Source organism: Somniosus microcephalus, chromosome 9 (assembly GCF_052327205.1).
Source record: "Somniosus microcephalus isolate GS21.2 chromosome 9, FLI_Smic_1.0, whole genome shotgun sequence".
NCBI classification, from domain to species: domain Eukaryota; kingdom Metazoa; phylum Chordata; class Chondrichthyes; order Squaliformes; family Somniosidae; genus Somniosus; species Somniosus microcephalus.
The window spans coordinates 231,233,764-231,261,722 of record NC_140995.1 but is presented as its reverse complement, the minus strand read 5'-3'; the positions used below and the strand labels follow the sequence as shown (position 1 = coordinate 231,261,722).

The following is a 27,959-nucleotide window of genomic DNA, read 5'->3' as shown; positions in this document are numbered from 1 at the left end:
AAATGATTCCATGTCACTATTTCAAAGAAGAGCAGGGGAGTTCTCCCCAGTGCTGGCCAATATTTATTCCTCAACCGACATCACTAAAAACAGATTATCTGGTCATTATCACATTGCTGTTTGTGAGAGCTTGCTGTGTGCTGATTAGCTGCCCTGTTTCCTACATTGCAACAATGACTTCACTTCAAAAGCACTTTAGAATGTCCTGAGGTCGTGAAAGGCGCTGCAGAAATGCACGTAAGCAGAATGAAAACTTTTCCTTTCTTCTCTTCGGCAGAAATAATCCGTGTTGGTGATAACAAGAAGGTCCACCAGATTGAGCTCATCTCAGGGGAGCAGCTGATCGCCGTCATATCAGGGCGAAACCGGCACGTCCGCCTCTTCCCCACGTCGGCCCTCGACGGCCGGGAAGGCGATTTCTTCAAACTGGTGGAGACGAAGGGCTGCCAAACGCTGGTGTCGGGATCGGTGCGTCACGGCGCAACCACGTGCCTGTGTGTAGCCATGAAACGGCAGGTGCAGTGCTACGAACTCAACCAGAGCAAAACCCGCCATAAAAAGTTCAAGGAGATCCAAGTGCCGGGCACCGTGCAGTGGATGGCCATCTTCAGCGAGCGCTTGCTTGTCGGCTATCAGTCGGGCTTTCTCAAGTACCCGCTGCAGGGAGACGGGAATCCCATCAGCCTACTCCACTCCGACGACCACACGCTCTCCTTTATCACTCAGCAGCCCAACGATGCAATCTGTGCAGTGGAAATCTCGGGCAAGGAGTATTTATTGTGTTTCAGTACTGTGGGCATTTATGTGGACTGCCAGGGTCGAAGGTCAAGGCAGCAGGAACTGATGTGGCCGGCTATTCCCATGACATGCTGTAAGTTGGTTTGGTTCTTCTACTTGTAGATTTGGGGGTTGTCCAGGTAACTCATTAGCAGGTAAATCTAATTCCCAGCGCAGTACTCGGCCATTCAACCCAAAAACATCTGGCCTCCTTTGTGTTGTATCAGCCGATTCCTGCCAGGACTTGGGGGAGCTCCGATGCAAAGTCGAGCGCCCTCAGTGCAGGAAGAAACGAGATGGGTAAAAACCAACAAAACGCAGCAATTTTCCTTTTTGGCCCACAAATAGCGGGTTGAACTTGCCTAAATTTAACACAGAACATTGCTGTTAATGCGCTGAGATGTGCAGCAGGTTTTCATGCAAGGTCCTGTTCTGTATAAAGAAAGACCACAAAAAGATTCTCCAACCCCAGTTAAAAATTACTTGAGCTTTTCTACCTAGATTACATTGTTAGTGCTGTATTTGGAAGTGTTCATCATATAGACACAGATCTCCCGCGGTGCCCCTCATGCTGAATCAGAGGAGACACTGTTTATACTGAGAAGAGCATTATGCGGTGTTTACACATAATATATTCTGCTGCTAAAACGGAGCAATTTGTGTACCTTGGTATGTCTCTTTTTAAAGATTGGGATTAGCTCTGGTGCTACTCCTATTTCTGGTGATTTTTTGGCAAGGAAGGGTCAAGTCCAGCGGCCGCTTCTTTAAACATCCATGCATGAAATTCATCCATACATAGTGGGGAGGGGGAGCAGCTATGGAGAGCGACATCAGCAGACCAACACTGAGGAGAGAGAATTCTACATACTGAAGCCGGGAGAGGGATAAGCAGCAGGTTGAGGCCAGTGAGAGGGGAGAGCTCATTGGATCCCCAGGCCAGTGAGAGAGGGGAGAGCTCATTGGATCCCCAGGCCAGTGAGAGAGGGGAGAGCTCATTGGATCCCCAGGCCAGTGAGAGAGGGGAGAGCTCATTGGATCCCCAGGCCAGTGAGAGAGAGGAGCTCATTGGATCCCCAGGCCAGTGAGAGAGAAAGGAGAGCTCATTGGATCCTCAGGCCAGTGAGAGAGAGGGGAGAGGTCATTTAGCAAACTTACGGGTCTAAAGGCTGACAAGTCCCCTGGACCTGATGGCCTGCATCCTGGGGTCTTAAAAGTAGTGGCTACAGAGATAGTGGATGCATTGGTTGTAATCTTCCAAAATACCCTTGACTCTGGAAATGTCCCAGCGGATTGGAAAACCGCAAATGTAACGCCCTTATTCAAAAAAAGAGGGAGGCAGAAAGCAGGAAACTATAGGCCAGTTAGCCTAACGTCTGTCATTGGCAAAATGCTCAAATCCATTATTAAGGAATTAGTAGCAGGGCATTAAAAAAATCAAAATACAATCAAACAGAGTCAGCGTGGTTTTATGAAAGGGAAATCGTGTTTGACAAATTTATTAGAGTTCTTTGAGGAGGTAACGAGCAGGGTGGATAAAGGGGAACCAGTTGATGTAGTGTACTTGCCAAATGCCTTTTGAAAATCCAAGGTGCCACATAAAAGGTTACTGCATAAGATAAGAGCTCATGGTTTTGGGGGTAATATATTAGCATGGATAGAGGATTGGCTAACCAACCGAAACAGAGTCTCGGGATAAATGGGTAATTTTCAGGATGGCAAACTGTAACTAGTCGGGTGCCACAGGGACCAGTGCTGGGGCCTCAACTATTTACAATCTATATTAATGACTTGGATGAAGGGACCGAGTGTACTGTTGCCAAATGTGCTGATGATACAAAGATAGGTGGGAAAGCAAGTTGTGAGGAGGACACAAAGAGTCTGCAAAGGGATATAGATAGGTTAAGTGAGTGGGCAAGAATTTGGCAGATGGAGTATAATGTGGGGAAATGTGAAGGTATCCACTTTGGTAGGAAGAATAGAAAAGAAAAACATTGTTTAAATGGAGAGAGACTACAGAATGTGGCAGTACAGAGGGATTTGGGTGTCCTTGTACAGGAAACACAAAAAGTTAGCATGCAGGTGCAACAAGTAATCAGGAAGGCAAATGGAGTGTTGGCCTTTATTTCAAGGGGGATAGAGAATAAAAGTAGGGCAGTCTTGCTGCAACTGTACAGGGCGCTGGTGAGACCACACCTAGAATACTGCGTAGTTTTGGTCCCCTTATTTAAGGAGGGATATACTTGCATTGGAGGCAGTTCAGAGAAGGTTCACGAGGTTGATTCCTGGGATGGAAGGGTTGTCTTATGAGGAAAGGTTGAGCAGATTGGGCCTATACTCATTGGAGTTTAAAAGAATGAGAGGTGATCTTATTGACACATAAGATTCTTCTGAGGGGGTTGAACAGGGTAGATGCTGAGAGGATGTTTCCCCTCGTCAGGGAATCTAGAACGAGGGGGTAAAGTCTCAGAATAAGGGGTCGCCCATTTAAGACGGAGATGAGAAGGAATTTCTTCTGAGGTTCGTGAATCTTTGGAATTCTTTACCCCTGAGAGCTGTGGAAGCTGAGTCATTGAATATATTCAAGGTTGAGATAGACAGATTTTTGAGCAACAGGGAAGTCGAGGGTTATGGGGAGCGAGCAGGAAAGTGGAGTTGAGGCCAAGATCAGATCAGCCATGATCTTATAAAATGGCTGAGCAGGCTCGAGGGGCCGAATGACCTGCTCCTGCACCTATTTCTTATGTTATTTAATCCCCAAGGCCAGTGAGAGAGAGGAGAGAGGTCATTGGATCACTGAGGCTAGTGAGAGAGAGGGGAGAGCTCATTGGATACCCGAGACCAGTGAGAGAGAGGAGAGAGGTCATTGGATCCCCGAGGCCAGTGTGAGAGAGAGGAGCTCATTGGATCCCCGAGGCCAGTGTGAGAGAGGAGAGCTCATTGGATCCCCGAGGCCAGTGTGAGAGAGGAGAGCTCATTGGATCCCCGAGGCCAGTGTGAGAGAGGAGCTCATTGGATCCCCGAGGCCAGTGTGAGAGAGGAGCTCATTGGATCCCCGAGGCCAGTGTGAGAGAGGAGAGCTCATTGGATCCCCGAGGCCAGTGTGAGAGAGGAGAGCTCATTGGATCCCCGAGGCCAGTGTGAGAGAGGAGAGCTCATTGGATCCCTGAGGCCAGTGAGAGAGAGGGGAGCTCATTGGATCCCCGAGGCCAGTGTGAGAGAGGAGAGCTCATTGGATCCCCGAGGCCAGTGTGAGAGAGGAGAGCTCATTGGATCCCCGAGGCCAGTGTGAGAGAGGAGAGCTCATTGGATCGCCGAGGCCAGTGAGAGAGAGGGGAGCTCATTGGATCCCCGAGGCCAGTGTGAGAGAGGAGAGCTCATTGGATCCCCGAGGCCAGTGTGAGAGAGAGGAGCTCATTGGATCCCCGAGGCCAGTGTGAGAGAGGAGAGCTCATTGGATCGCCGAGGCCAGTGTGAGAGAGGAGAGCTCATTGGATCCCCGAGGCCAGTGTGAGAGAGGAGCTCATTGGATCCCCGAGGCCAGTGTGAGAGAGAGGAGCTCATTGGATCGCCGAGGCCAGTGTGAGAGAGAGGAGCTCATTGGATCCCCGAGGCCAGTGTGAGAGAGAGGAGCTCATTGGATCCCCAAGGCCAGTGTGAGAGAGAGGAGCTCATTGGATCCCCGAGGCCAGTGTGAGAGAGAGGAGCTCATTGGATCCCCGAGGCCAGTGTGAGAGAGGAGCTCATTGGATCGCCGAGGCCAGTGTGAGAGAGAGGAGCTCATTGGATCGCCGAGGCCAGTGTGAGAGAGAGGAGCTCATTGGAACAAAGCAGGAGAGCTTGTTGAGCCGATGGAGGTCTGGCATCTGATTGGTCCCTGCTGACAGACAAGAGCAATCAGATAAGTGGTCTCAGAAAACAAGGCAGGGTAACCGTTTTTTATTATTGATATGTGTAGGTCAATGTGTTGGTCACGTAAATGCAAGCAAGTAAGCTGAGCTGTTCCTAACAGTATGCCATCATAAATGTTCGTTCTTTTAAGCTCATCAGGATACGGTAGCCTAGTGGTTATGCTACTCAAACCCCACCCTGGCAAGTTGTGAAATTGAATTTGATAAATCCAGAAGCCTACATGTATCTCCAGTCCCACATTCAGGGCAACTAGGGACAGGCAGTAAGTGCTCCCATGCCAGTGTTGCCCAGGACACATAGAGGGTTAGTCAGTGTCTTGAGACGTTGCTCACTGTCTAGGGAAGACAAAGTGAAAGTAATGTGGAGCATGAATACCTTCTGGTGCATGTCATGGAATATCACCTAATCCCAAATAAATATTAAAATCATAATTTATTAAATAATCATATGAATGATCTATTGTATATTAAAATAACATTCTATGATGTGTGCCTCGCAATTGGCCATATCTTGCTGGAGTGGACCATCTCGTAGCGTACCTGCACCCTTTAGCTCAAAAGTTTTTTTGCCCTGTAAGTTGTTTGGAAGTGCGAGCTGGTTCTGCGCAGCGAGGGCAACGGGGCACCTAGGACTTTAGTGAACAGCAGGACCAACAGTGTATCTCCTTAACCAATTGAAGGATTGGGAAAGAAACAGAAGGTGGAGGGTGCAGGAGAGACAGAGCAGTTATTTGGCATTGCATTAACAATTATCACATCATTAAAAGGGGGACTTACACTCTTAAAGCCAGCCCTAACTCTCCACGTCGAGTTTAATGAGCAATTAATGTAGAAAGCCAGCAATTCTTAAAAATAACAGGGAGGCTAAGGGTGAGATGCTATTTGTGTGAAGCAAACGGCGGAGCTGCATAAATCAACCAGCAAGTTCTGGAGATTTGCAGCTCGCGTATCTCTTCATTCCCTGAATCTACTGGCCAAATTGCGCATCAATAACGGTGTGCGTGGTTAACATGCCATTCTTTCTCCAGTAAGATTAGGTCCCTTGTGATGGGGCTTCCTAAAGGAAAGGACTGAAATGTTTCTGAGGTGATGGGTAAAGTGTCCTGTAGATGGCGCTCCAGTACCATGCAGCCCTGTGGTAAGTGCAGCTGTACTGTGAGCTGAATCAATGGCCCAGATTTAACAGTGAGTTCGAGTCTAATGTGCTCGCCGTTATTAGTGTGTAACTCACCCAGCAATTTGTGGCAAGGAAGAGATTCCCTGTGAGTTGTGAATCACCACAAGTTGCTGGACGATTTGCACGACTCCGCTGTTAGCCTTGCAAAAACAGCAGCTCACCCTCAACCTCCCGTGAGTTTCAAGAAATTGCTAAATTTGCACATTAATTGCCAATAAAAAGTTAGGGCTGGTACTTAACGGTGTAAGCACCTTTTTAATGAGATTTATGTTCCTGCAATGTCACTCAACCTCTCTGACCCAGAAAGGGAACAATTGACATGGGAGTCTCATTCCTGCAGGTTGTAAATTGTTGTTAACGATTTTTTTTTAATTTAGTTTAGGCAATTTCACTCGGTAAAACATGTCATCATTTATCCTATTTATTTGAGTTAAATATGAAAATCATAATGTTCAGTAAAGTAGTAAAATGATCAATCATCTAATTTAACAGCAAAATGTTAAAAAAAATCATTCTTAAAATTATTTGGATATCAGTATTTAAAATCTATTTGCTCATCTCAACATATTACAGGAAACTCTTTATTATCTGGCACCGACGGGACCGGCGTGGTGCCGGTTTATCAAAAAGTCTGGATTACAGAGAGGTATAGTTTAAAAGGTACGAGAGCTCCGCACACAGCAACAAATCCAGGCTTCCCTGTTGCTTAGCAACATGTGCAGGAACTCCGGCCACAGACCAAGCGTCCCCGTTGCTTAGCAACAAGTGCACGAACCCCAGTAACACGGCCACAGATCCAGGAACTGCCACTAATATGAAGTAAAACTTACCTGAACCTACTCCTGAATTTTGCCGGTTAACAGAGATTTCCGGTTATTTAGTTGCCGGTTAAAAGAGAGTTTCCTGTAATGAATAATTTGAAGATAGTGATGTGAAGACTAGAGGGGCGATTTTGCCAGCGGGTTTGGAGGCGGGACTGCTGGGAAAATGGCAGAATCTGGGGGCGGGTACCCATCCCGCCCCCAACCCACCTAAGTGCCATCTTCCCAGGAGGCGGGTACCCGACCCGCGCCAGATCCCGTCTCCTCGAGGCGGGAAGGGGATTAGTGCCAATTAACTGCCTGTTAACAGGTAGTTAACAGGCAGTTTTTTGGCTAATCCCCATTTTGAGCCCTGAAGTGTGGGCTTCCCGATGGCTGCGAGGGGAGCTGTCGGTCTGCGGGGGTCGGAGGGGCTGAGATGTCCGGTGTGCAGGTGAGTGATGGGTGCATGTGTGCAGAGGTAAGTGTGTGAGGTGTGTGTAAAGTGTTCTAATAAGTTTTACTTACCTTTACTTCTTCCTGCAGGCTTCCTCCCTTCAGGTCTCAGGAGTCCCTCAGCTCACCGGCACAGAAAGCAGAATGGCCGCTGACCTGTCAAAAGCTGCAGCCTTCTGCTTTCTGCTCAGGAGAGCTCTCTAACTCAGCCTGAGTGACAGGACTGAACTTAAAGGACAGATAGTCAGTGTTTGACAGCTTCACAGAGCTCTCAAACGCTGACATTTCATCTGTCTAAAGCTGGGCGGGCTTAACGAGGTCAATCAAGGGAAAATAGCGTGGGTTGGCCACAAGTCGATGGAGGCGGGACTAAATCCCGGCTCCAAAAGCTCCCCATTGACAAAATCCAGTCCATGGTGTGGGACAGTAGGGATGTGCTCAGAGGCCTATTCCTGGGCTCTTTTTCAAATATAAAGCTGGAAATCCATGGTTAAACGATACAATGAAGGTAAATTTATAATTGATGAGCTGGGGAACACTGGGGTGGTCGTGTAGAGGCTTAATCGGGGTTGATTCCCCACCCTTCTCAGTCCCAGACTGACAGCAGTGTCCTTCAGGACTCGGTCAGTGGTGGTACCATTAAACCAGTCTAGGTGGAGGACTTTGAAGTCCGCCCCCCCCCCCCTACCCCCAGAGTATATCCTGTGTCCTTGCTCCCCTCAGAGCTTCCTTCTAATGGTATTCAGCATGGAGGAGTAATAGTTTCTCAGTTGAGGGGGAGAGGTGGTAATCAGCAGGACGTTTACTTGACATTGTTTGATCTGAAGCTGTGAGACTTCACGGGGTCTGGAGTCAATAGTGAGGGCCTCCAGGGCCGCTTCCATCCCACTGTATGGGCCCCCCCCCCCCCCCCCGAACCACTCCGCTTTTGGGGGCTGTATCTTGCCACTGGGACAGGACACACCCAGGGATAGTAATGGAGGAGTCTGTGATGATTAAAGAAAGACAAATTTAAAAAAGGAAGACAGCTTAAAAGACTGGGGCGAGACTAGCAGGCAGCAGTGAGGAGGGGCGAGAGGCTTAATGTGGGAAAATACAATTGTTGTTTATTAATTATTAACATTTAGTTATTTTATAAGTGGGACATAGACGGAGAGTTGGGAGTTTGAGAACGAGTAGATATTCAGCAATGCTGGCTGCCCTCTGGGGTTTGCGAGACTCTGAAGCTCCATCTAGTGGTACCGTTGGACCTGCTGGTGAGACTGGGACCGTGACAGCTAACAGCTGCTCACTGAATGATGGGGAATCCAACTGAGGGGACACCTAGTGTCATAACAGAGAATGATGGCTGCCAATTGTTGACATTTTAATATTGGGAATGTTTATCTATATCTGAAATGGAGCAGGTGATGCATGTATCAATTGTAATATATTGTAGATTGAGTGATGCTGGTGGGTTTTACTGCCCCTTTGGGCAGGTGCTTGTGTGTGATGTCTTGATGCCTAACCTAGTGGAAGCTATTTGTATGCTGGCGTTCTGCAGGGTTTGACTGACAGCCTGCTCAGATTCAAGAGGCTCTAAACCTCCTTGAGCTCTGCATTGCAAAGGCCACACTGGGAGTGTGGCCAGACTAGCCTTATCTGTTATAAAAACAGAAAATGCTGGAGGTACTCAGCAGGTCAGGCAACATCTGTGAAGAGAGAAACAGAGTTAACGTTTCAGGTCAATGACCTTTCCAAAGGATCATTGACCTGAAACGTTAACTCTGTTTCTCTCTCCACAGACGCTGCCTGACCTGCTGAGTACCTCCAGCATTTTCTGTTTTTATTTCAGATTTCCAGCATCTGCAGTATTTTCTTTTTGTATTAGCCCTACCTGTTCTCAGCTACCTCCTCCCGTTCCTGGTACACGCGGAGCTTCTGTTTTGGTGGTGTTTGTTCAGGGAGGAGTGTTGGCCAACACACCAAGAGAACTGCCTGCTCTTCTTCAAATAGTTTTCATGGGATTTTTTAACCTTTGGAACAGGCAGACTGAGATCTTGGTTCAACATCTCATCCACAGGATGACACATCTGACGGCGCAGTGCTCCCTCAGTACTGCGCCATTCAAGTTGGTGTGCTCACTGCTAACTGCCTCTGATTTTATCAATCAATGCGTAGATTTGAAAAGTGGTTAGATTTCCCTGGCATCAAATCATGTATAACATCCAGTGATGACCAGATACTCAGTATCAAAGTTACCAAGACTACCTACTGTTCCTAAGGTACATTAACAACCTGGACTCAAACTCAAAAGCAAAGTTATCAAGTTTGCAGATGATACCAAACCAGGGGGGTGAGTTTAAATCAAAAGAAAGGGCCATAGACCAACAGACAGAGTTAGAAAAAAATCAAAATTGGCAGGTGAAATTTAATGTACTGCGCATGGGGGAGGGGGAATTGGGTGACATACACTACTACATAGGATATACAGTACAGATACAGGCCATTCGGCCCAACCAGTCCATGCTTGCGTTTATGCTCCACTCGCGCCTCCCCCGTCTTTCCTCGTCTAACTCTTATCAGCATAACCCTCTATTCCCTTCTCCCTCATATGCTTATCTAACCGCCCCTTAAATGTATCTATACTATTCACTTCAACCACTCCCTGTGGTAGCGAGTTCCACATTCTCACCACTCTCTGGGTAAAGAAGTTTCCTCTGAATTTCCTATTTGATTTCTTGGTGACTATCTTACATTGATGGCCTCTAGTTATGTTGTTCCCCACAAGTGGAAACATTATCTACTCTATCAAAACCTTTCATAATTTTAAAGACCTCCATTAGGTCACCCTCAGCCTTTTTTCAAGAGAAAAGAGACCCAGCCTGTTCATCCTTTCCTGATAGGTGTACCCTCGCATTTCTAGTATCATCCTTGTAAATCTTCTCTGCACCCTCTCCAGTACCTCTATATCCCTTTTATAATATGGCAACCAGAATTGTACGCAGTTCTAACCACGGTTCGATACAAACTTAGCATAACTTCACTACTTTCAATTCTATCCCTCTAGAAATAAACCCTAGTGCTTGGTTTGCTTTTTATGGCCTTGTTAACCTGTGTCACCACTTGTAGTGATTTGTGTATTTGTACTCTGAGATCCCTTTGCTCCTCCACCCCACCCAGACTCGCACCCTCCAAGTAATAAGTGACCTCCTTATTCTTCCTAACAAAATGTAATACCTCACATTTATCTCTGTTGAACTTAATTTGCCAATTATATGCCCATACAGCAAGTTTATTAATGTCCTCCTGTAATTTGTTGCAGTCCTCCTCAGCATTGACTGTCTTCCCCCCCCCCCCACCCCGCCAATTTGGTGTCATCTGCAAATTTAGAAATTGTTTTCTGATTCCAAAGTCTAAATTGTTGATATAAATTGTGAACAACAGTGGTCCCAGCACTGATCCTTGTGGAACACCACTACCCACCTTCTGCCACTCTGAATAGCTACCCTTTACCCCTAATTTCTGCTTTCTGTCTTGAAGCCAGCTAGCTATCCATTCTGCTACTTGTCCCCTGACTCTACATTCTCTGACCCATTAGTCTATTATGTGGTACCTTATTGAAGGCCTTTTGAAAATCTAGATAAATTACATCTACTGCATTACCCTTGTCTGCTCTCTCTCTTACCTCTTCAAAAAATTCAATGAGGTTGGTCAAGCAAGACTTTCCCTTTTGAAATCCATGCTGACTATTCATTATTATATTTTTGATTTCTAGATGTTCTTTTTTCTCCTTTAGTAGGGATTCCATTATTTTTCCTACCACCGATGTTAAGCTATAGTTCCCTGGACATGTTCTAGCTCCCTTCTTAAATATAGGTATTACATTCCTTTGGCACTATTCGTTATTCTAATGAATTATTAAATATGTATAGTAATACCTCTGCTACCTCTTCCCTAGATTATTTTAAAATACACGGATGTAATCCGTCCGGACCAAGGGTTTTATCCTCTTTGAGTTTGATTAGTTTATTTAATATATCTCCTCCTTTTATTTTAAATGCATTACTCATTACTAATCTCATCATCCGATGTCATGTCCACCTGTTCTATCTCCCTGGTAAATACTGAAGCAAAGTAATTATTTAATATTTCTGCCATCTCTTTATCACTGCCTGTGGTATTATTCTGTCCATCCCTTAATGGTCCTATTCCCATCCTGACTTTCCTTTTTTTAATTGATGTGCCTGTAAAATATTTTACTATTTTGCTTTATGTTCCTTGATAATTTAATTTCATAGTTCCTCTTTGCCTTCCTAATTGTTTTTTTGACTTCTCTCCTAATCTCTTCATATTCTCCCTTATCATACTCTCCCCTGGTATCTGTGTACTTAATGTATGCCTCTTTCCTTACCCTCAATTTTTCCCTTATGGCTTTATTCATCCATGGTGTCTCATTTGTGTTTAGCTTGTTCTTGTTTTTTGGCAGAATATATTTTTCCTGGACTCTGTTTTCCATTGCTGTTCTACATCATTGTTTGCCAATATTGTTGTCCATTTTATTTTCCCAAGTTCTATCCCAGCCCATCAAAATCAGCTTTTCTCCAATCTATTACCATGGTGGTCTTCATACTTATGTTCTTCTCAATTATTATCTTAAAGCGTATTATATTATGGTCACTATTGCCTAAATGTTCCCCTACCTTTTACTTCTCTTATCTGCTCTGGTTCATTTCCCATTACTGGATCCAATAGTGAATCCTCCCTTGTTGGGCTTTTTACATATTGGGTTAGAAACAAATTTCTGTAGGAACTCCATTCCCTTATCCCCTTTACCTACCTCTTCTGTTCAGTTAATATCAGGGTAGTTGAAATTCCCCCAATATTATTATTCAATTTTTTTTTACTCATTTCCCTAATTTGTTTGCATATTTCTTCCTCCGCCTACCTTCCACTATTAGACTACCCCTATTATTGTGATTGATCCTTTATTACCTTTTATCTCTGTCCACATGGATTCTATTTCTGTCTTGCTGATAGCTACGTCCCTTTTTTCTACTGCCATTATGTTATCCCTAATAAGTACAGCTACTCCACCTCCCCTTTTTCCTCTCTATCTTTTCTAAATATGTTGTACCCTGCAATGTTTAATTCCCAGTTCTGATTTTTCTATAGCCATGTCTCAGTAATCTCCACTATGTCTGGTTCCTCACAACGCATGATTGCCTCCAGCTCCCCTATTTATTACGGACACTGTGTGCATTGCTATACAAACAGTTGAACTCATTTTTAATAGATGTTCCTCTGACTTTATTTTTAACCATCTTTTTAAACTCTTGGGCCTAGAAATTCAGTGGGCTGCGCCACCCGTTAGCGCCTTAAGAGGGCGCTAAGTGGGTTGGAAGCCACTGGCCACGCCTCCCGCTAAATTCAGCGGGATGCTAATGGCAGCACTAGCCGTTAGCGCTGCACCGTTACCGATGACGTCATCGGTGTGCGCAGCGCCCCGCTAACGCCCTGATCGCGATATTTAGATGCGCCCCCTGCTTTAACGCCGGACGCTATTTGTGACCGGTTCAGGGAGGCCTACCTGTGGCAGTAGAGGCGCTAATTAAAGGAGGTGCGGGGCGGCCATTTTTTTTTGCTGGCCGCCTGCCAGCACCTCTCCGCGCTGCCGTCCCCAGCCTTCTGAGCCCCCGCCCCCCCCCCCCCCCCCCGCGGAGTGCCGACTGCGTTCCAAGAGCCCGGCACTTCTCCTTGGTGCCGGGCTCTTTTGCCGGCACTCGTGATCCTCGATCGCGCTGCACAAGGCCCCTCGCCTTTAAGAAGGGGAGGAAGGCCTGTAGTACCGCTGCGGCACGTTGCGCAGCGATATTCAGCTGCAGCGCCCCAAGAGGGATGCGGGGCGCCTCCAGTAGCGCTGCGCTTCCCTCTGGGGCGCGCAAGCTGAATTTCCGGTGGGCGGCCGCGACTGCTTGCGGGCGCTACTTTTAGCGCCCTGGCGAGGCTGGCGCCCCAAACGGGGCTACAGTGAATTTCTAGGCCCTGTTCTATAACTCTATTTATTCCCTGGCCATCAATGTCCTCCCTTACTTTATTCTTTCCTATGCTCTCCTTTCTTGTTTTGTTTATATTTAGGCTGGTTTCATTTATTGTAGATCCCTCCTCCCATCTTACCAGTTTAAAGCCTTTGCCATCTCCCTACTTGCCCTTTCCGCTAGGACACGGGTCCCATCCCGGTTCAGGTGGAACCTATCCCATTGGTACAGCTCCTTCCTGTCCAAGAACTTGTGCCAGTGCCCCATGAAAAGGAACCCCTCTTTCCCACACCAGCCCTTTAGCCATGTGTTAATTCTCCTGATCTGACTGCTTCTATACCAATTTGCACATGGTTCGGGCAATAATCCAGAGATTATTGCACTCAAGGTCCTGTTTTTTAATTTAGCTACTAACTCCTGATACTCCCTCAGCAGGACCTCCTCCCTGTTCCTACCTATGTCATTTGTTCCGACATGGACCACGACAACTGGATTTACCCCCTCACTTTCCAAATTCCTTTCCAGCCGCCACGAGATATGTCTTATCCTGGCACCGGGTAGGCAACACACCCTTCGGGATTCTCATTCTTGGCTGCAGAGGACGTTATCTATCCCCCTAATTATAGTATCCCCTATCACTACCACATTTCTATTCTGCTCTCCACCGGACAGCCTTCTGAGCCACGGTGCCTTGGTGTGCATTCTGGCTGTCCTCCCCACAGTCTTTCTCCTTGTCCTCACAGGTAGCGAGTACATTGTACCTGTTGGACAGGGCCAGTGTCTGTGGGAACTCCTGCTCAACCTCTCCTAAGTCCCTGCTACCCAGCTCCTGAACAGTCATACCCTCCCTTTCCTGAACTTGTGCTTTCCTCTGGGGTGTGACTGTATTCTGGATAAAACTATCCAGAAATTCCTCCCCCTTCCTTATGTTTCAGAGCGTCTCTAACTCGCACTCCAGCTCAGTGACTCTGAGCTGAAGTGACTGAAGGCAGAGACATTTCCTGCAGACGTGCTCTTAAGAACAGTGTAGGAATAGCTAAAGGCGATGGAAAGGTTGAGAGATGGAGCAGCAATTAAAATAAAAAGTGCTGAATAAGTTGCCAATCAGTAGAGTGTACGTCAGAGAAGGTTCTGTTAAAACTGGATAGTCCTCTGGTCAGACTGCAGTCCCTAGAACTGTGCTCAGTTTTGCCAACCAAAGTACAAGAAAAGATTCCAGTGCTGGAGGCTATTCAGAGAAGAGCCACAAAACTGAGCCCTAGTATCAGAAGCCTGAGCTAGAAGTGTAGATTAGAGACACTGGGCTCTGCGGGCTGATGGGGAAGTGACTGAGGCCAGACCTTGTGGAGGAAATAAATCTGGTGCAGTACTTCAAGCTAAATAACAACAGCAGGACCTGGGCGAACAGGTTCAAACTGGCGAAGGACAAATTTAGGACTGATGCCTGGAAGAATTTCTTCATACAGACAGGAATCAGACAGAAGACTCGGAATAGACTTCCAGGAAAGGCAGTGGAGGCAAAAACCTGACTCATCCAGTAGCTTATTGGATGACATGATCCGAGGTGTTTTTGGACCAATGAGCTAAGATGGGCTGAATGGCCATCCTCATCTATATTCATGTTGTGAAAGTTACTGCAGCCCTTTTTGAGTTAAGCTGAAAGGCACTGTGACCCACATGCTTGTTTCAGTCAATGAGCAACTTAAGTTTGTTCTTGCGAATAGGAACTCCCCATTAAGCAAAGAGACAAATAGACACCTGGGAACCATTAAAAGACAGTGAGGTACTTGGGGTGTTCGGATGGTGTGTGTACAAGAACTGGCACAATTACTCCAGAATCACCCTCTGCGTCTTCATCCTTTTAATGTTTTTCTTTCCTCCAACCCCCCCCCCCCAATGCACTCATACTTGCTCCCTTTCTCGCTCTCTCTACTCTCCACTCCTTTCTCAATCTCTCCATCCCCTACCTTCTCTCTCTCAACATCTTCACTATCTCTTGATGTTCCCTTCTGCCCCCTCAATGTTTCTCCATCCATCCCCTCTCCTTTGATACTCCCTCTCTCTCATCCCCCTCTCAATTCTGCTTTCAAACCTCTTCCCCTTCTCTCCATCCCCAGTACCACCACTCTCTTGATGGTCGTCTTATCCCCCATCTTTCTCCTTCTCGTGATAACCTTCTTCCTCCTTTCTTTCAATTAGTGGATGTCCCATAGATGCTGCTCACAGCAAGTCAGATGAGTTTTTCTCCAAATTCTCTTTGCTCTGCTTCTCCATGCACGCTGTGTCTGCCCCTTTATCTCCTCTCTCTGTCTGTCTATCTCTTTCTCATTCTCTCCTCTCTCTCAGTAATTCTCTCTCTCTGTTTGTCTGTCTCTCTCCTTCATTCTCTCGCTCACTCTCTCTGTCATTCTCTCTCTCTCTCTCCCTGGTTCTCAAGCTCATTCTCTCTCCATCGTTTTCTCAGTCATTCTCTTTCTCTCCTCCGTCATTCTCTTGACTCTGAGAGTTCCCCAGCATCATATTTTTTTTAATTCATCCTCGGGATGTGGGTATTGTTGGCAAGGCCAGCATTTATTGCCCATCCCTAATTGCCCTTGAGAAGGTGGTGCTGAGCCGCCGCCTTGGACCACTGCAGTCCGTGTGGTGACGGTACTCCCGCAGTGACTTTGTCGTAGCGGTTTGGTACAACTGAGTTGCTTGCTAGGCAGTTAAGAGTCAACCAGATGGGTTTTTACAACAATCCGGTAGTTTCATGGTCACCATTACTGATACTATTATATTCCAGGTTTATTTAATTAACTGAATTTAAATTCCCCAGCTGCCGTGGTGGGATTTGAACTCACGTCTCTGGATCATTAGTCCAGGCCTCTGGATTACTAGCCCAGTGACATAACCACTATGCTACCGTACCTATCCTGTTGCAGCTTTCCACCACCCGATCATTGTTACCAAGTCCCGTTCACCTATCACCCCTGTGCTCGCTGACCTACATTGGTTCCCGGTCTGGCAACACCTCAGTTTTAAAATTCTCATCCTTGTTTTCAAATCTCTCCATGGCCTTGCCCCTCCCTATCCTATTAACATCCTACAACTCTTCAAAATCTGTGCGCGCCTCCAATTCTGGCTTCTTGCGCATTCCCTATTTTGATTGCATCACCATTGGCAGTTGTGCCTTCTGCTGTCTCGGCCCTAAGCTCTTGAATTCCCTCCCTAAACCTCTCTGCCTCGCTACCTCTTTCTTCTTTAAGACGCTCCTTTAAACCTACCATTTTGATCATGTTTTTGGCCATCTGCCCTAATATCCTTGCATGGCACGGTGTCCAATTTTGTTTGCTAACACTCCTGTGAAGTGCCTTGGGACGCTTTACTACATTAAAGACGCGATATAAATGCAAGTTGTTATTCTGTCACGTCTCCATCAATCCTCCCTGTTTCCACCTCTTCCCTTCATACTCACCCTTTTGTCCTGTTCCCCCTACCGTCGATCCTACAATCACCTGTATGCACTAACCTCACCACCCATACCCTATTTCCCCTTGCACCCTCTCTTTTCCCTTGAGTCCGAGCCTTGCTGCTCCATATGACTGCTAAACCCTTCCCCCATTGTCACTGCCTCACCCCGATCCCAATTCCTTGCCTCCCACCATGATTGCTGCACCCTCTCCCCTTCCCCTCCATTGCCCTTCCTCTGTCTCCCCCTCCTTTGGGCCTATAATACCCCAGTTATCATACCACCAAGCTCTTATTTTGCTATATTTCTGCTGGAGTTAGGAACGGGTTTGATCTGTTTCTTTCTAATGATGCCAGCCCCTGACTAACGACCTTTTTGTGTGTACCTGTATTCCAAAACTCGGCGCGTTTTGTCAAATTACTAAATGCCTCTCCCATATGTTTTATTTGTACATATATATGCTGAGGTTTGTTTAGCAGGGACCAAGGTTCTGGTTTTCTAATTAGAACTTACATTTAATATTAGATATATTCTGAGTTCTCACGGAAAAACAGAGGGAAACTATGAATTGGAGTGGGAAGCAAAGGATGAGAGTGAGAGACAACAGGAAACAAAGAATTAGAGAGTGGAAGGCGAGCAGAGAGACGGAATTTATTTATTTATCTGTTAGCAACACCACGAGAGATCAACCAACACATTCCCGGGGATCCCCTGTAAATACTGACACACTCCTGGGGAACACCTGTAAATACTGACGCACTCCTGGGGAACACCTGTAAATACTGACGCACTCCTGGGGAACACCTGTAAACACTGACGCACTCCTGGGGAACACCTGTAAATACTGACGCACTCCTGGGGAACACCTGTAAATACTGACGCACTCCTGGGGATCACCTGTAAATACTGACTCACTCCTGGGGAACACCTGTAAATACTGACGCACTCCTGGGGAACACCTGTAAATACTGACGCACTCCTGGGGAACACCTGTAAATACTGACGCACTCCTGGGGAACACCTGTAAACACTGACGCGCTCCTGGGGAACACCTGTAAACACTGACGCGCTCCTGGGGAACACCTGTAAATACTGACGCGCTCCTGGGGAACACCTGTAAATACTGACGCACTCCTGGGGAACACCTGTAAATACTGACGCACTCCTGGGGACCCCCTGTAAATACTGACGCACTCCTGGGGACCCCCTGTAAATACTGACGCGCTCCTGGGGAACACCTGTAAATACTGACGCACTCCTGGGGAACACCTGTAAATACTGACGCACTCCTGGGGACCCCCTGTAAATAGTGACACACTCCCGGGGACCCCCTATTAATACTAACACACTCCCAGGGATCCCCTGTAAATACTGACACACTTCCGGGACCCCCTGTAAATACTGACACTCCCGGAGACCTCCTGTAAATAGTGACATATTCCCGGGGACCCCCTGTAAATACTGACGCACTCCCGACGATCCCCTGTAAATACTGACGCGCTCCCGACGATCCCCTGTAAGTACTGGCACACTCCCAGGGACCCCCTGTAATTACTGACACACTCCCAGGGACCCCCTGTAATTACTGACACACTCCCGGCGATCCCCTGTAAATACTGACGCACTCCCGGGGACCCCCTGTAAATACTGACACACTCCCGGGGACCCCCTGTAAATACTGACACACTCCCGGGGACCCCCTGTAAATACTGACACACTCCCGGGGACCCCCTGTAAATACTGACACACTCCCGGGGACCCCCTGTAAATACTGACACACTCCCAGGGACCCCCTGTAAATACTGACACACTCCCGGCGATCCCCTGTAAATACTGACACACTCCCAGGGACCCCCTGTAAATACTGACACACTCCCGGGGACCCACTGTAAATACTGACACACTCCTGGGGACCCCCTGTAAATACTGACACACTCCCAGGGACCCCCTGTAAATACTGACACACTCCCAGGGACCCCCTGTAAATACTGACACACTCCCGGGGCCCCCCTGTAAATACTGACACACTCCCAGGGCCCCCCTGTAAATACTGACACACTCCCAGGGCCCCCTGTAAATACTGACACACTCCTGGGGACCCCCTGTAAATACTGACACACTCCCGGGGGCCCACTGTAAATACTGACACACTTTCTTAGTCTGCTCCTATCCAATATGGTACTACTTCTGCCTCTAGTACTACTTTCTTCTCTAGTACTATCCAACACACTCACTCTTTTATGCACCTTATTCCTCTTTTCTACTATATGCTGGTGCTCACCCCCCTGCCAAGGTAGTTTAAATCCTCCCCAACAGCACTGGCAAACCTCCCCGTGAGAACATTGGTCCCGGCTCTATTGAGGTGTAACCCGTCCGGCTTGTACAGGTCCCACCTTCCCCAGAAATGGTCCCAATGCCTCAGGAATCTAAAGCCCTCCCTCCTGCACTATCTCTCCAGCCATGCATTCATCTGTTCTATCCTCCTATTCCTGTACTCACTAGCATGTGGCACCGGGAGTAATCCGGAGATCACTACCTTTGAGGCCCTGCTTTTTAATCTCTCTCCTAGCTCCCTATAGTCTGCCTGCAGGACCTCATCCCTCTTTCTGCCTATGTCGTTGGTGCCGATCTGTACAACAACCTCTGGCTGTTCACCCTCCCCTCTGAGTGTCGTGCAGCCGCTCAGTGACATCCTTGACCCTGGCACCAGGGAGGCAACATACCATCCTGGAGTCACGTCTGTGTCCACAGAAACGCCTATCTGTTCCCCTAACCAATGAATCCCCTATCATTATTGCTCTTCCACCCTTCTCCACCCCCCCCGTGCAGCTGAGCCACATGTGGTGCCATAGCCTTGGCTCTGGCTGCTCTCCCCAGAGGAGCCATCACCCCCACCAGTTTCCAGAATTGTGAACCGGTTAGCGAGCGAGATGCACACTGGGGATTCCTGCCCTACCTGCCTGGTCCTCCTTCTCTGTCTGGCGGTCACCCATTCCCTCTCTGCCTGGCACATTCTGAGGCTGCGGGGTGACCACTTCTATAACGTGCTTTCTCAGCCTTGCGGATGCACTGTAGTGACTCCAGCTGCAGCTCAACCCGGAGCTCGAGTTGCTGCATTTGGCGACACTTCCTGTACACGTGGTTGTCCAGGCTGCAAGAGCAGCCCAGGATATCCCACCTGGCACAGGATGTGCAAATCACGGGACTGAGCTGCCCTGCCATGCCTCTATTTACCAGACTATGGAGGTAATTTAGCAGAAATAAACTTAAAACTTAACAAGAAACACACAGCTACCCACCAATCAGCACTTCCCTCTATTAGATAGGCTATGATTTATTTAGCAGAAATATACTCAAACAGAACAAAAAAAACTTACCACAAATACTCAACCTGTCCTCGGCTCTCAGCTCCCTTGTGCCAGCGACACCTTTGAATTCTGACATCACTCCTTCATTGTGTCGCTTGCCGACTCTCCCTCGCAGGTAGTCCGCTCACTCAGACTCCTAGGTCTTTGCTCCGCGCTGCCTATATCCCCGGTCTCCGACTCCGTTCCTCCCACAGTTCCACTCACTCAGACTCCCAGGTCTCTGCTCCGCGCTGCCTATATCCCCAGTCTCCGACTCCGTTCCTCCCGCAGGTCCACTCAGATCTATGACAGTATCCAATAATACCCCACATAAGGGCAATAGGGATCTATGACAATATCCAATAATACCCCACATAAGGGCAATAGGGATCTATGACAATATCCCATAATACCCCACAGAAGGGCAATTGGGATCTATGACAGTATCCCATAATACCCCACAGAATTGCAATAGGGATCTATGACAGTATCCCATAATACCCCACAGAATTGCAATAGGGATCTATGACAGTATCCCATAATACCCCACATAAGGGCAATAGGGATCTATGACAGTATCCCATAATACCCCACATAAGGGCAATAGGGATTACATGGGATATATGGCACAGAAACAGGCCATTCGGCCCAACCAGTCCATGTCAGGCGTTTATGCTCCACACGAGCCTCCTCCCATCTTTCCTCATCTAAATCTATCAGCATAACCCTCTATTCCCTTTTCCCTCGTATGCTTGTCTAGCCACTCCTTAAATGAATCTATACTATTCGCTTCAACCACTCCCTGTGGTAGCGAGTTCCACATTCTCACCACTCTTTGGGTAAAGAAATTCCTTGTGAATTCCCTATTGGATTTCTTGGTGACTATCTTATATTGATGGCCTCTAGTTATGCTCGTCCCTACAACTGGAAACTTTCTCTCTGTATCCACTCTATCAAAGTTTTTCATAATTTTGAAGATCTCTATTAGGTCACCCCTCAGCCTTTTTTCAAGAGAAAAGAGACTCAGCCTGTTCATCCTTTCCTGATATGTATACCCTCGCATTTCTGGTATCATCCTTGTAAGTCTTCTCTGCACCCTCTCCAGTGCCTCTATATCCTTTTTATAATATGGCGACCAGAACTGTATGCAGTACTCTTAAGTGTATTTGTACTCTGAGATCCCTTTGCTCCTCTACCCCATCCAGACTCGCATCCTCCCAAGTAATAAGTGACCCCCCTATTCTTCCTACCAAAATGTAATACCTCACATTTATCTGTGTTGAACTTCATTTGCCAATTATAGGCCCATTCTGCAAGTTTATTAATGTCCTCCTGTAATTTGCTGCAGTCCTCCTCAGTATTGACTATCCCCCCCAATTTGGTGTCATCCGCAAATTTAGAAATTGTGTTTTTGATTCCAAAGTCTAAATTGTTAATGTAAATTGTGAACAGCAGTGGTCCCAGCACTGATCCTTGTGGAACACCACTACCCACCTTCTGCCACTATGAAGAGCTACCCTTTACCCCTACTCTCTGCTTTCAGTCCTGAAGCCAGCTAGCTATCCATTCTGCTACTTGTCCCCTGACTCTGCATTCTCTGATCTTGTTCATCAGCCTATTATGGGGCACCTTAACAAAGGCCTTTTGAAAATCTAGATAAATTACATCTACTGCATTACCCTTGTCTATTCCCTCTGTTACCTCTTCAAAAAAATTCAATGAGGTTGGTCAAGAGAGACTTTCCCTTCTGAAATCCATGCTGACTATTCATTATTATATTTTTGGTTTCGAAACGTTCTTCTATTTTCTCCTTTAGTAGGGATTCCTTTATTTTTCCTTTAACCGATGTTAAGCTGACTGGTCTATAGTTCCCTGAACATGTTCTATCTCCCTTCTTAAATATAGGTATTATTATGTTCTCTGACACTACACCTTTTTCTAATGAATTATTAAATATGTGTAGTAATGCCTCTGCTATCTCTTCCCTAGATTCTTTGGGGTGGCAGGCGATGACTAGTGGGGTACCGCAGGGATCAGTGCTTGGGCCCCAACTATTCACAATATATATCAATGATTTGGATGAGGGAACCAAATGTAATATTTCCAAGTTTGCTGACGACACGAAACTAAGTGAGATTGTGAGTTGTGAGGAGGATGCAAAGAGGCTTCAAGGCGATTTAGACAAGTTGAGTGAGTGGGCAAATACATGGCAGATGCAGTATAACGTGGATAAATGTGAAGTTTTCCACTTCGGTAGGTAAAACAGAAAGGTAGAGCATTATTTAAATGGTGATAGATTGGGAAATGTTGATGTACAAAGGGACCTAGGTGTCCTTGTACACCAGTCACTGAAAGCAAACAGGCAGGTGCAGCAAACAGTTAGGAAGGTAAATGATATGTTGACCTTCATTGCAAGGATGTCTTACTACAGTTGTACAGGGCCATGGTGAGACCACACCTGGAGTACCGTGTGCAGTTTTGGTCTCCTTACCAAAGAAAGGATATACTTGCCATAGAGGGAGTGCAGCGAAGGTTCACCAGACTGTTTCCTGGGATGGCAGGACTGTCGTATGAGGAGAGATTGGGTCGACTAGGCCTGTATTCACTAGAGTTTAGAAGAATGAAAGGGGATCTCATTGAAACGTATAAAATTCTGACAGGGCTGGACAGACTGGATGCAGGGAGGATGTTTCCCCTGGCTGGGGGTTTAGAACGAGGGGTCACAGTCTCAGGATATGGGGTAGGACATTTTGGACTGAGATGAGAAATTTCTTCACTCGGAGGGTGGTGAACCTGTGGAATTCTCTACCACAGAAGGCTGTGGAGGCCAAGTCACTGAATATATTTAAGAAGGAGATAGATAGATTTCTAGACACAAAAGGCATCAAGGGGTATGGGGTGAGAGCGGGAATATGGTATTGAGATAGAGGATCAGCCATGATCATATTGAATGGCGAAGCAGGCTCGAAGGGCCGAATGGCCTACTCCTGCTCCTATTTTTCAATGTTTCTATGTTTTAAAATGCCAAATGTAATCCATCCGGACATGTTTTTTTTTCCTCTTTGAGTTTGATTAGTTTATTTAATATATCTCCTTTTTATTTTAAATACAGTTATTTCATTACTAAACTCATGATCCAATGTCATGTCCACCTGTTCTATCTCCCTGGTAAATACTGAGGCAAAGTAATTATTTAATATTTCTGCCATCTCTCTCTCACTGCCTGTGGTATTATCCTGTCCATCCCTTAGTGGTCCTATTCCCATCCCAACCTTTTTTTATTGATGTCCCTGCAAAATATTTTACTATTTTGTTTTATGTTCCTTGCTAATTTAATTTCATAGTTCCTCTTTGCCTTCCAAATTGTTTTTTTGACTTCTTTTCAAATCTCTTTGTATTTTCCCTTATCATGCTCTGCCCTGCTGTCCATGTACATAATGCATGCCCCTTTCCTTACCCTCAATTTTCCCAAAGTTCTATTCTCAGCCCCTCAAAATCAGCTTTTCTCCAATCTATTACCCTGGTCTTCGTCATACTTATGTCCTTCTCAATTATTATTTTAAAGCATATTATAGTATGGTCACTATTGCCTAGATGTTCCCCGACTTTTACTTCCCTTACCTGCTCTGGTTCATTCCCCATTACTAGATCCAATAGCGAATCTTCCCTTACTGAGCTTTTTACATATTGGGTTAGAAAGGAATCCTGTAGGAACTCCATTCCCTTATCCCCTTTACCTACATCTTGTGTTCAGTTAATATCAGGGTAGTGAAATTCCCCCAATATTATTATTCAATGTTTTTTACTCATTTCCCTAATTTGTTTGCATATTTCTTCCTCCACCTCCCTTCCAGTATTAGGTGGCCTGTAGACTACCCCTATTAGTGTGATTGATCCTTTATTATCTTTTATCTCTATCCACATGGATTCTATTTCTGTCTTGCTGATAGCAGCGTCCCTTTTTTCTACTGCTGTTATATAATATAAATACAGCTACTACACCTCCCCTTTTTCCCTCTCTATCTTTGTAAATATGTTCTACCCTGCAATGTTTAATTCGCTGTTCTGATTTTTCTGTAGCCATGTCTCAGTAATCACTGCTATGGTTCTTCGCAACACATGATTGCCTCCAGCTCCCCTGTTTTATTACGGACACTGTGTGCATTGCTGTACAGACAGTTTAACTCATTTTTAATAGATGTTCCTCTCACTTTAAATGATGAGAATTTTGAAATCGAGGCTTTGCTTAACCGGGAGCCAGTGTAGGTCAGTGAGCATAGGGATGATGGACCAACGGGACTTAGTGTGAGGTAGGACACGGGTAGCTGAGTTTTGGATCACCTCAAGTTTACGTAGGGTAAAATGTGAGAGGCCAGCAAGGAGTGCTTTAGAATAGTCAAGTCTAGAGGTAACAAAGGCATGGATGAGGGTTTCAACAGCGGATGAGCTGAGGCAAGGGCGGAGACGGGCGATGTTACGGAGGTGGAAATAGGCGGTCTTATTTATGCTGCAGTCGGAAGCTCATTTCAGGGTCAAATATGACACCAAGGTTGCGAACAGCCTGGTTCAGCCTCAGACAGATGTTAGGGAGAGGGATGGAGTCAGTGGCTAGGGAACGGAGTTTGTGGCGGGGACCAAAACCAATGGCTTCAGTCTTCCCAATATTTAATTGGAGAATATTTCCCAATATTTAATAATACCCACATTAGGGCAATTGGGATATGTGACATGACATCCCATAATATGGACATAAGGGTGATAGCGATATGAAAATATCCCATAATATCAATGTACGGTGAATAGCAATGTATTACATCAGGTCAATAGGGATATGTGACGTCCCATAATACCCACATAAGGACAGTAGGGATATATGACATCCCATAATATCCACATAAGGACAGTAGGAATATATGACATCTCATAATACCCACATAAGGGTAATAGGGATATGTGACATCCCATAATACACACGTAACGGCAATAGTGATATTCTTCTTCTTCTTCTTAGGCAGTCCCTCGGAACCGAGGATGACTTGCTTCCACACTAAAAATGAGTTCTCAGGTGACTGATGAGTCCAATGCAGGACCTACAGTCCCTGTCACAGGTGGGGCAGACGGTGGGTGGGGCGCTTGGATTGACGTGCGCTCCTTCCGCTGTTTGCGCTTGGCTTCCGCTTGCTCCCGGCTTCTCCTCCACTTTGTGCGGTCTTGGGCCAGGGATTCCCAGGTGTCAGAGGGGATGTTGCACTTTTTCAAGGAGGCTTTGAGGGTGTCCTTGAAGCGTTTCCTCTGCCCACCTGGGGCTCTCCTGCCGTGTCGGAGCTCCGAGTAGAGCGCCTGTTTTGGGAGTCTCGTATCGGGCATGCGGACGATGTGGCCCGTCCATCGGAGCTGATCGAGCGTGATCAAAGCTTCGATGCTGGGGATGTTGGCCTGAGCGAGAATACTGACGTTGGTGCGCCTATCCTGCCAATGGATTTGCAGGATCTTGCGGAGGCAGCGTTGGTGGTACCTCTCCAGTGCTTTGAGGTGCCTGCTGTACATGGTCCATGTCTCTGAAGCATACAGGAGGGCAGGAATCACTACTGCTCTGTAGACCATGAGCTTGGTGCCAGGTTTCAGATCTTGGTCTTCAAACACTCTCTTCCTCAGGCTGCACTGGCACACTGAAGGCGGTGTTGGACTTCGTCGTCGACGTGTGCCCTTGTTGACGGTAAGTGCCCAAGCTATGGAAAGTTGTCCAAGGCCTCATCGTGGATTTTGATAATCGGGGGGGCAGTACTGTGTGGCGGGGCAGGTTGGCAGAGGACCTTTGTCTTACGGATGTTTAGTGTAAGGCCTATGCTCTCGTACGCTTCAGTGAAGGTGTTAACAATGGTTTGGAGTTCGACCTCCGAGTGTATGCAGACGCAAGCGTCGTCTGCATACTGTAATTTGATGACAGAGAATGGGACGACCTTGGATCTGGACTGAAGGCGACGGAGGTTGAACAGTTTCCCGTTTGTTCTGTAGATTAACTCACTCCAGCGGGGAGCTTACTGAGGGTGAGATGGAGCATTGCAGCAAGGAAGATCGAGAATACGCACATAATACGCACATAACGGCAATAGTGATATATGACAATATCCTATATCAATCCAACACTCTTGATTTTGACTTTTTAGCTGCTGATTGAAGTGTTATTGCAACTCAATGTTTGACTTTAGTAAAAAAAAGGCAGATAAGTTAGTAGGTGGCATTTGCAGAGTGATGGAGTGCAAATCAAACAAGTTTATAGTTTTACTGTAGCAAAATACTGCGGATGCTGAACCTGACCTGAAATGTTAATTCTGTTTCTCTCTCCGCGGATGCTGCTTGGCCTGCTGAGTGTTTCCAGCATTTTCTGTTGTTATTTAAGTTTATAGTTTTACTGTATTAGGCACTATATGGAATACTGTGTGCGGTTTTGGTCATCTAATCATAAGACAGGTAGTATTTCACTTGAATGGATACAGTTGGAAGCATCCAAGGTGCGCTAGATATCTAGAATCTAAGTGGTTGGATGTGGTGGGAGAGGTCCCTTTTATTTGCATCCAAATGTGAGTGATATTCACCCACCCCAGAAAGGAGCTATCATAGAACAGTACAGCACAGAAGGAGGCCATTCGGCACACAGAATCTGCACCGGCAGGTGGGACTCACATCCGCCATTTGGCAGCAGGCATACCATCACGGCTGATGTGCCGGGTCCCCCTGAGAGCTAGCGCTGGGAGTGTCGTGGTCTTTTTTGGGGCGGGTAGAGGCTCTGCTCCAACAATGGCCGATGGGAACTCTAACATAAAGCTGAGTCTTAGTAAATCTGGGTCCTGGTCTAAGTTGAGGCACTGTTTCCTATGGAAATTTGAAGATTTTGAGGTAGCTCAATTGAAATTTTCAAAATTATGAAGGGCGCTAATAAAGCGGATCCAGATAAGCTGTCAGTATTGGTGAAAGGTTCAAATACCAGGGCTACAAGTGAAAAATCTGGTGTATGACAAGAATTGAGGTTGGACTTTTGTCCCCACAACAGGTGGTTGGGTTATGGAATAATTTAACTGTGCAGTACCACTACAGATTCTGTTCTTCCAAATGCAGGCTGTGTCTGGAGGGAATGTTTCCAGTGTATTACACACTGGGATGAAGTACTGGTGGGTACAGGTCTCTTTATGTGTAGATAGCGGTGGGAGCAGTCCGGTAAAACGAACTGAAAAGTGTGGCACAAAAAGTGTTTTCGCACATTAAAGTCTTACGGTTCAAGTGTGATTGTTCCCCTGTAGTATCAACAACAACAACTTGTATTTATATAGCACCTTTAACGTAGTAAAATGTCCCAAGGTGCTTCACAGGAGTATTAAAAGGCAAAAAATTTGACACCGAGCCACGTAAGGAGAAATTAGGGTAGGTGATCAAAAGCTTGGTCAAAGAGGTAGGTTTTAAGGAGTGTCTTAAAGGAGGAGAGAGAGGTAGCGAGGCAGAGAGGTTTAGGCAGGGACTTCCAGAACTTGGGGCCGAGGCAACAGAAGGCCAATGGTTGAGCGATTATAATCAGGGATGCTCAAGAGGGCAGAATTAGAGGAGCGCAGATACCTCGGGAGTGGGGGGGGGTGGGTCGGGTTGTGGGGCTGAAGTAGATTACAGAGATAGGGAGGGGCGAGGCCATGGAGGGATTTGAAAACAAGGATGAGAATTTTTAAATCGAGGCATTGCTTAACAGGGAGCCAATGTAGGTCAGCGAGCACAGGGGTGATGGGTCAACGCATCTTGATGCGAGTTAGGACAGGGGCAGCCGAGTTTTGGATCACCTCAGGTTTACGTAGGGTAGAATGTGGGAGGCCAGCCAGGAGTGCGTTGGAATAGTCAAGTCTAGAGGTAACAAAGGCATGGATGAGGGTTTCAGCAGCGGATGAACTGAGGCAAGGGCGGAGACGGGCAATATTACAGAGGTGGAAATTGGTGGTCTTAGTTACGTGCTCATTTCAGGGTCAAATGACACCTAGGTTGCGAC

The 27,959-nt window shown here is 46.6% G+C and overlaps 1 protein-coding gene across 10 annotated transcripts in view; it reads left to right on the top strand.

Moving 5' to 3' along the window:
- LOC147113118 (serine/threonine-protein kinase MRCK alpha-like) overlaps positions 1-27,959 on the top strand; it is a 705,238-nt gene that overhangs the window by 656,249 nt on the left and 21,030 nt on the right. For all 10 annotated transcript variants that reach the window (XM_085997998.1, XM_085997999.1, XM_085998000.1 and 7 more), the window contains one exon: positions 278-871. In XM_085997998.1, the coding sequence (XP_085854124.1) occupies positions 278-871 (594 nt within the window). The remainder of the gene's footprint in view (positions 1-277; positions 872-27,959) is intronic.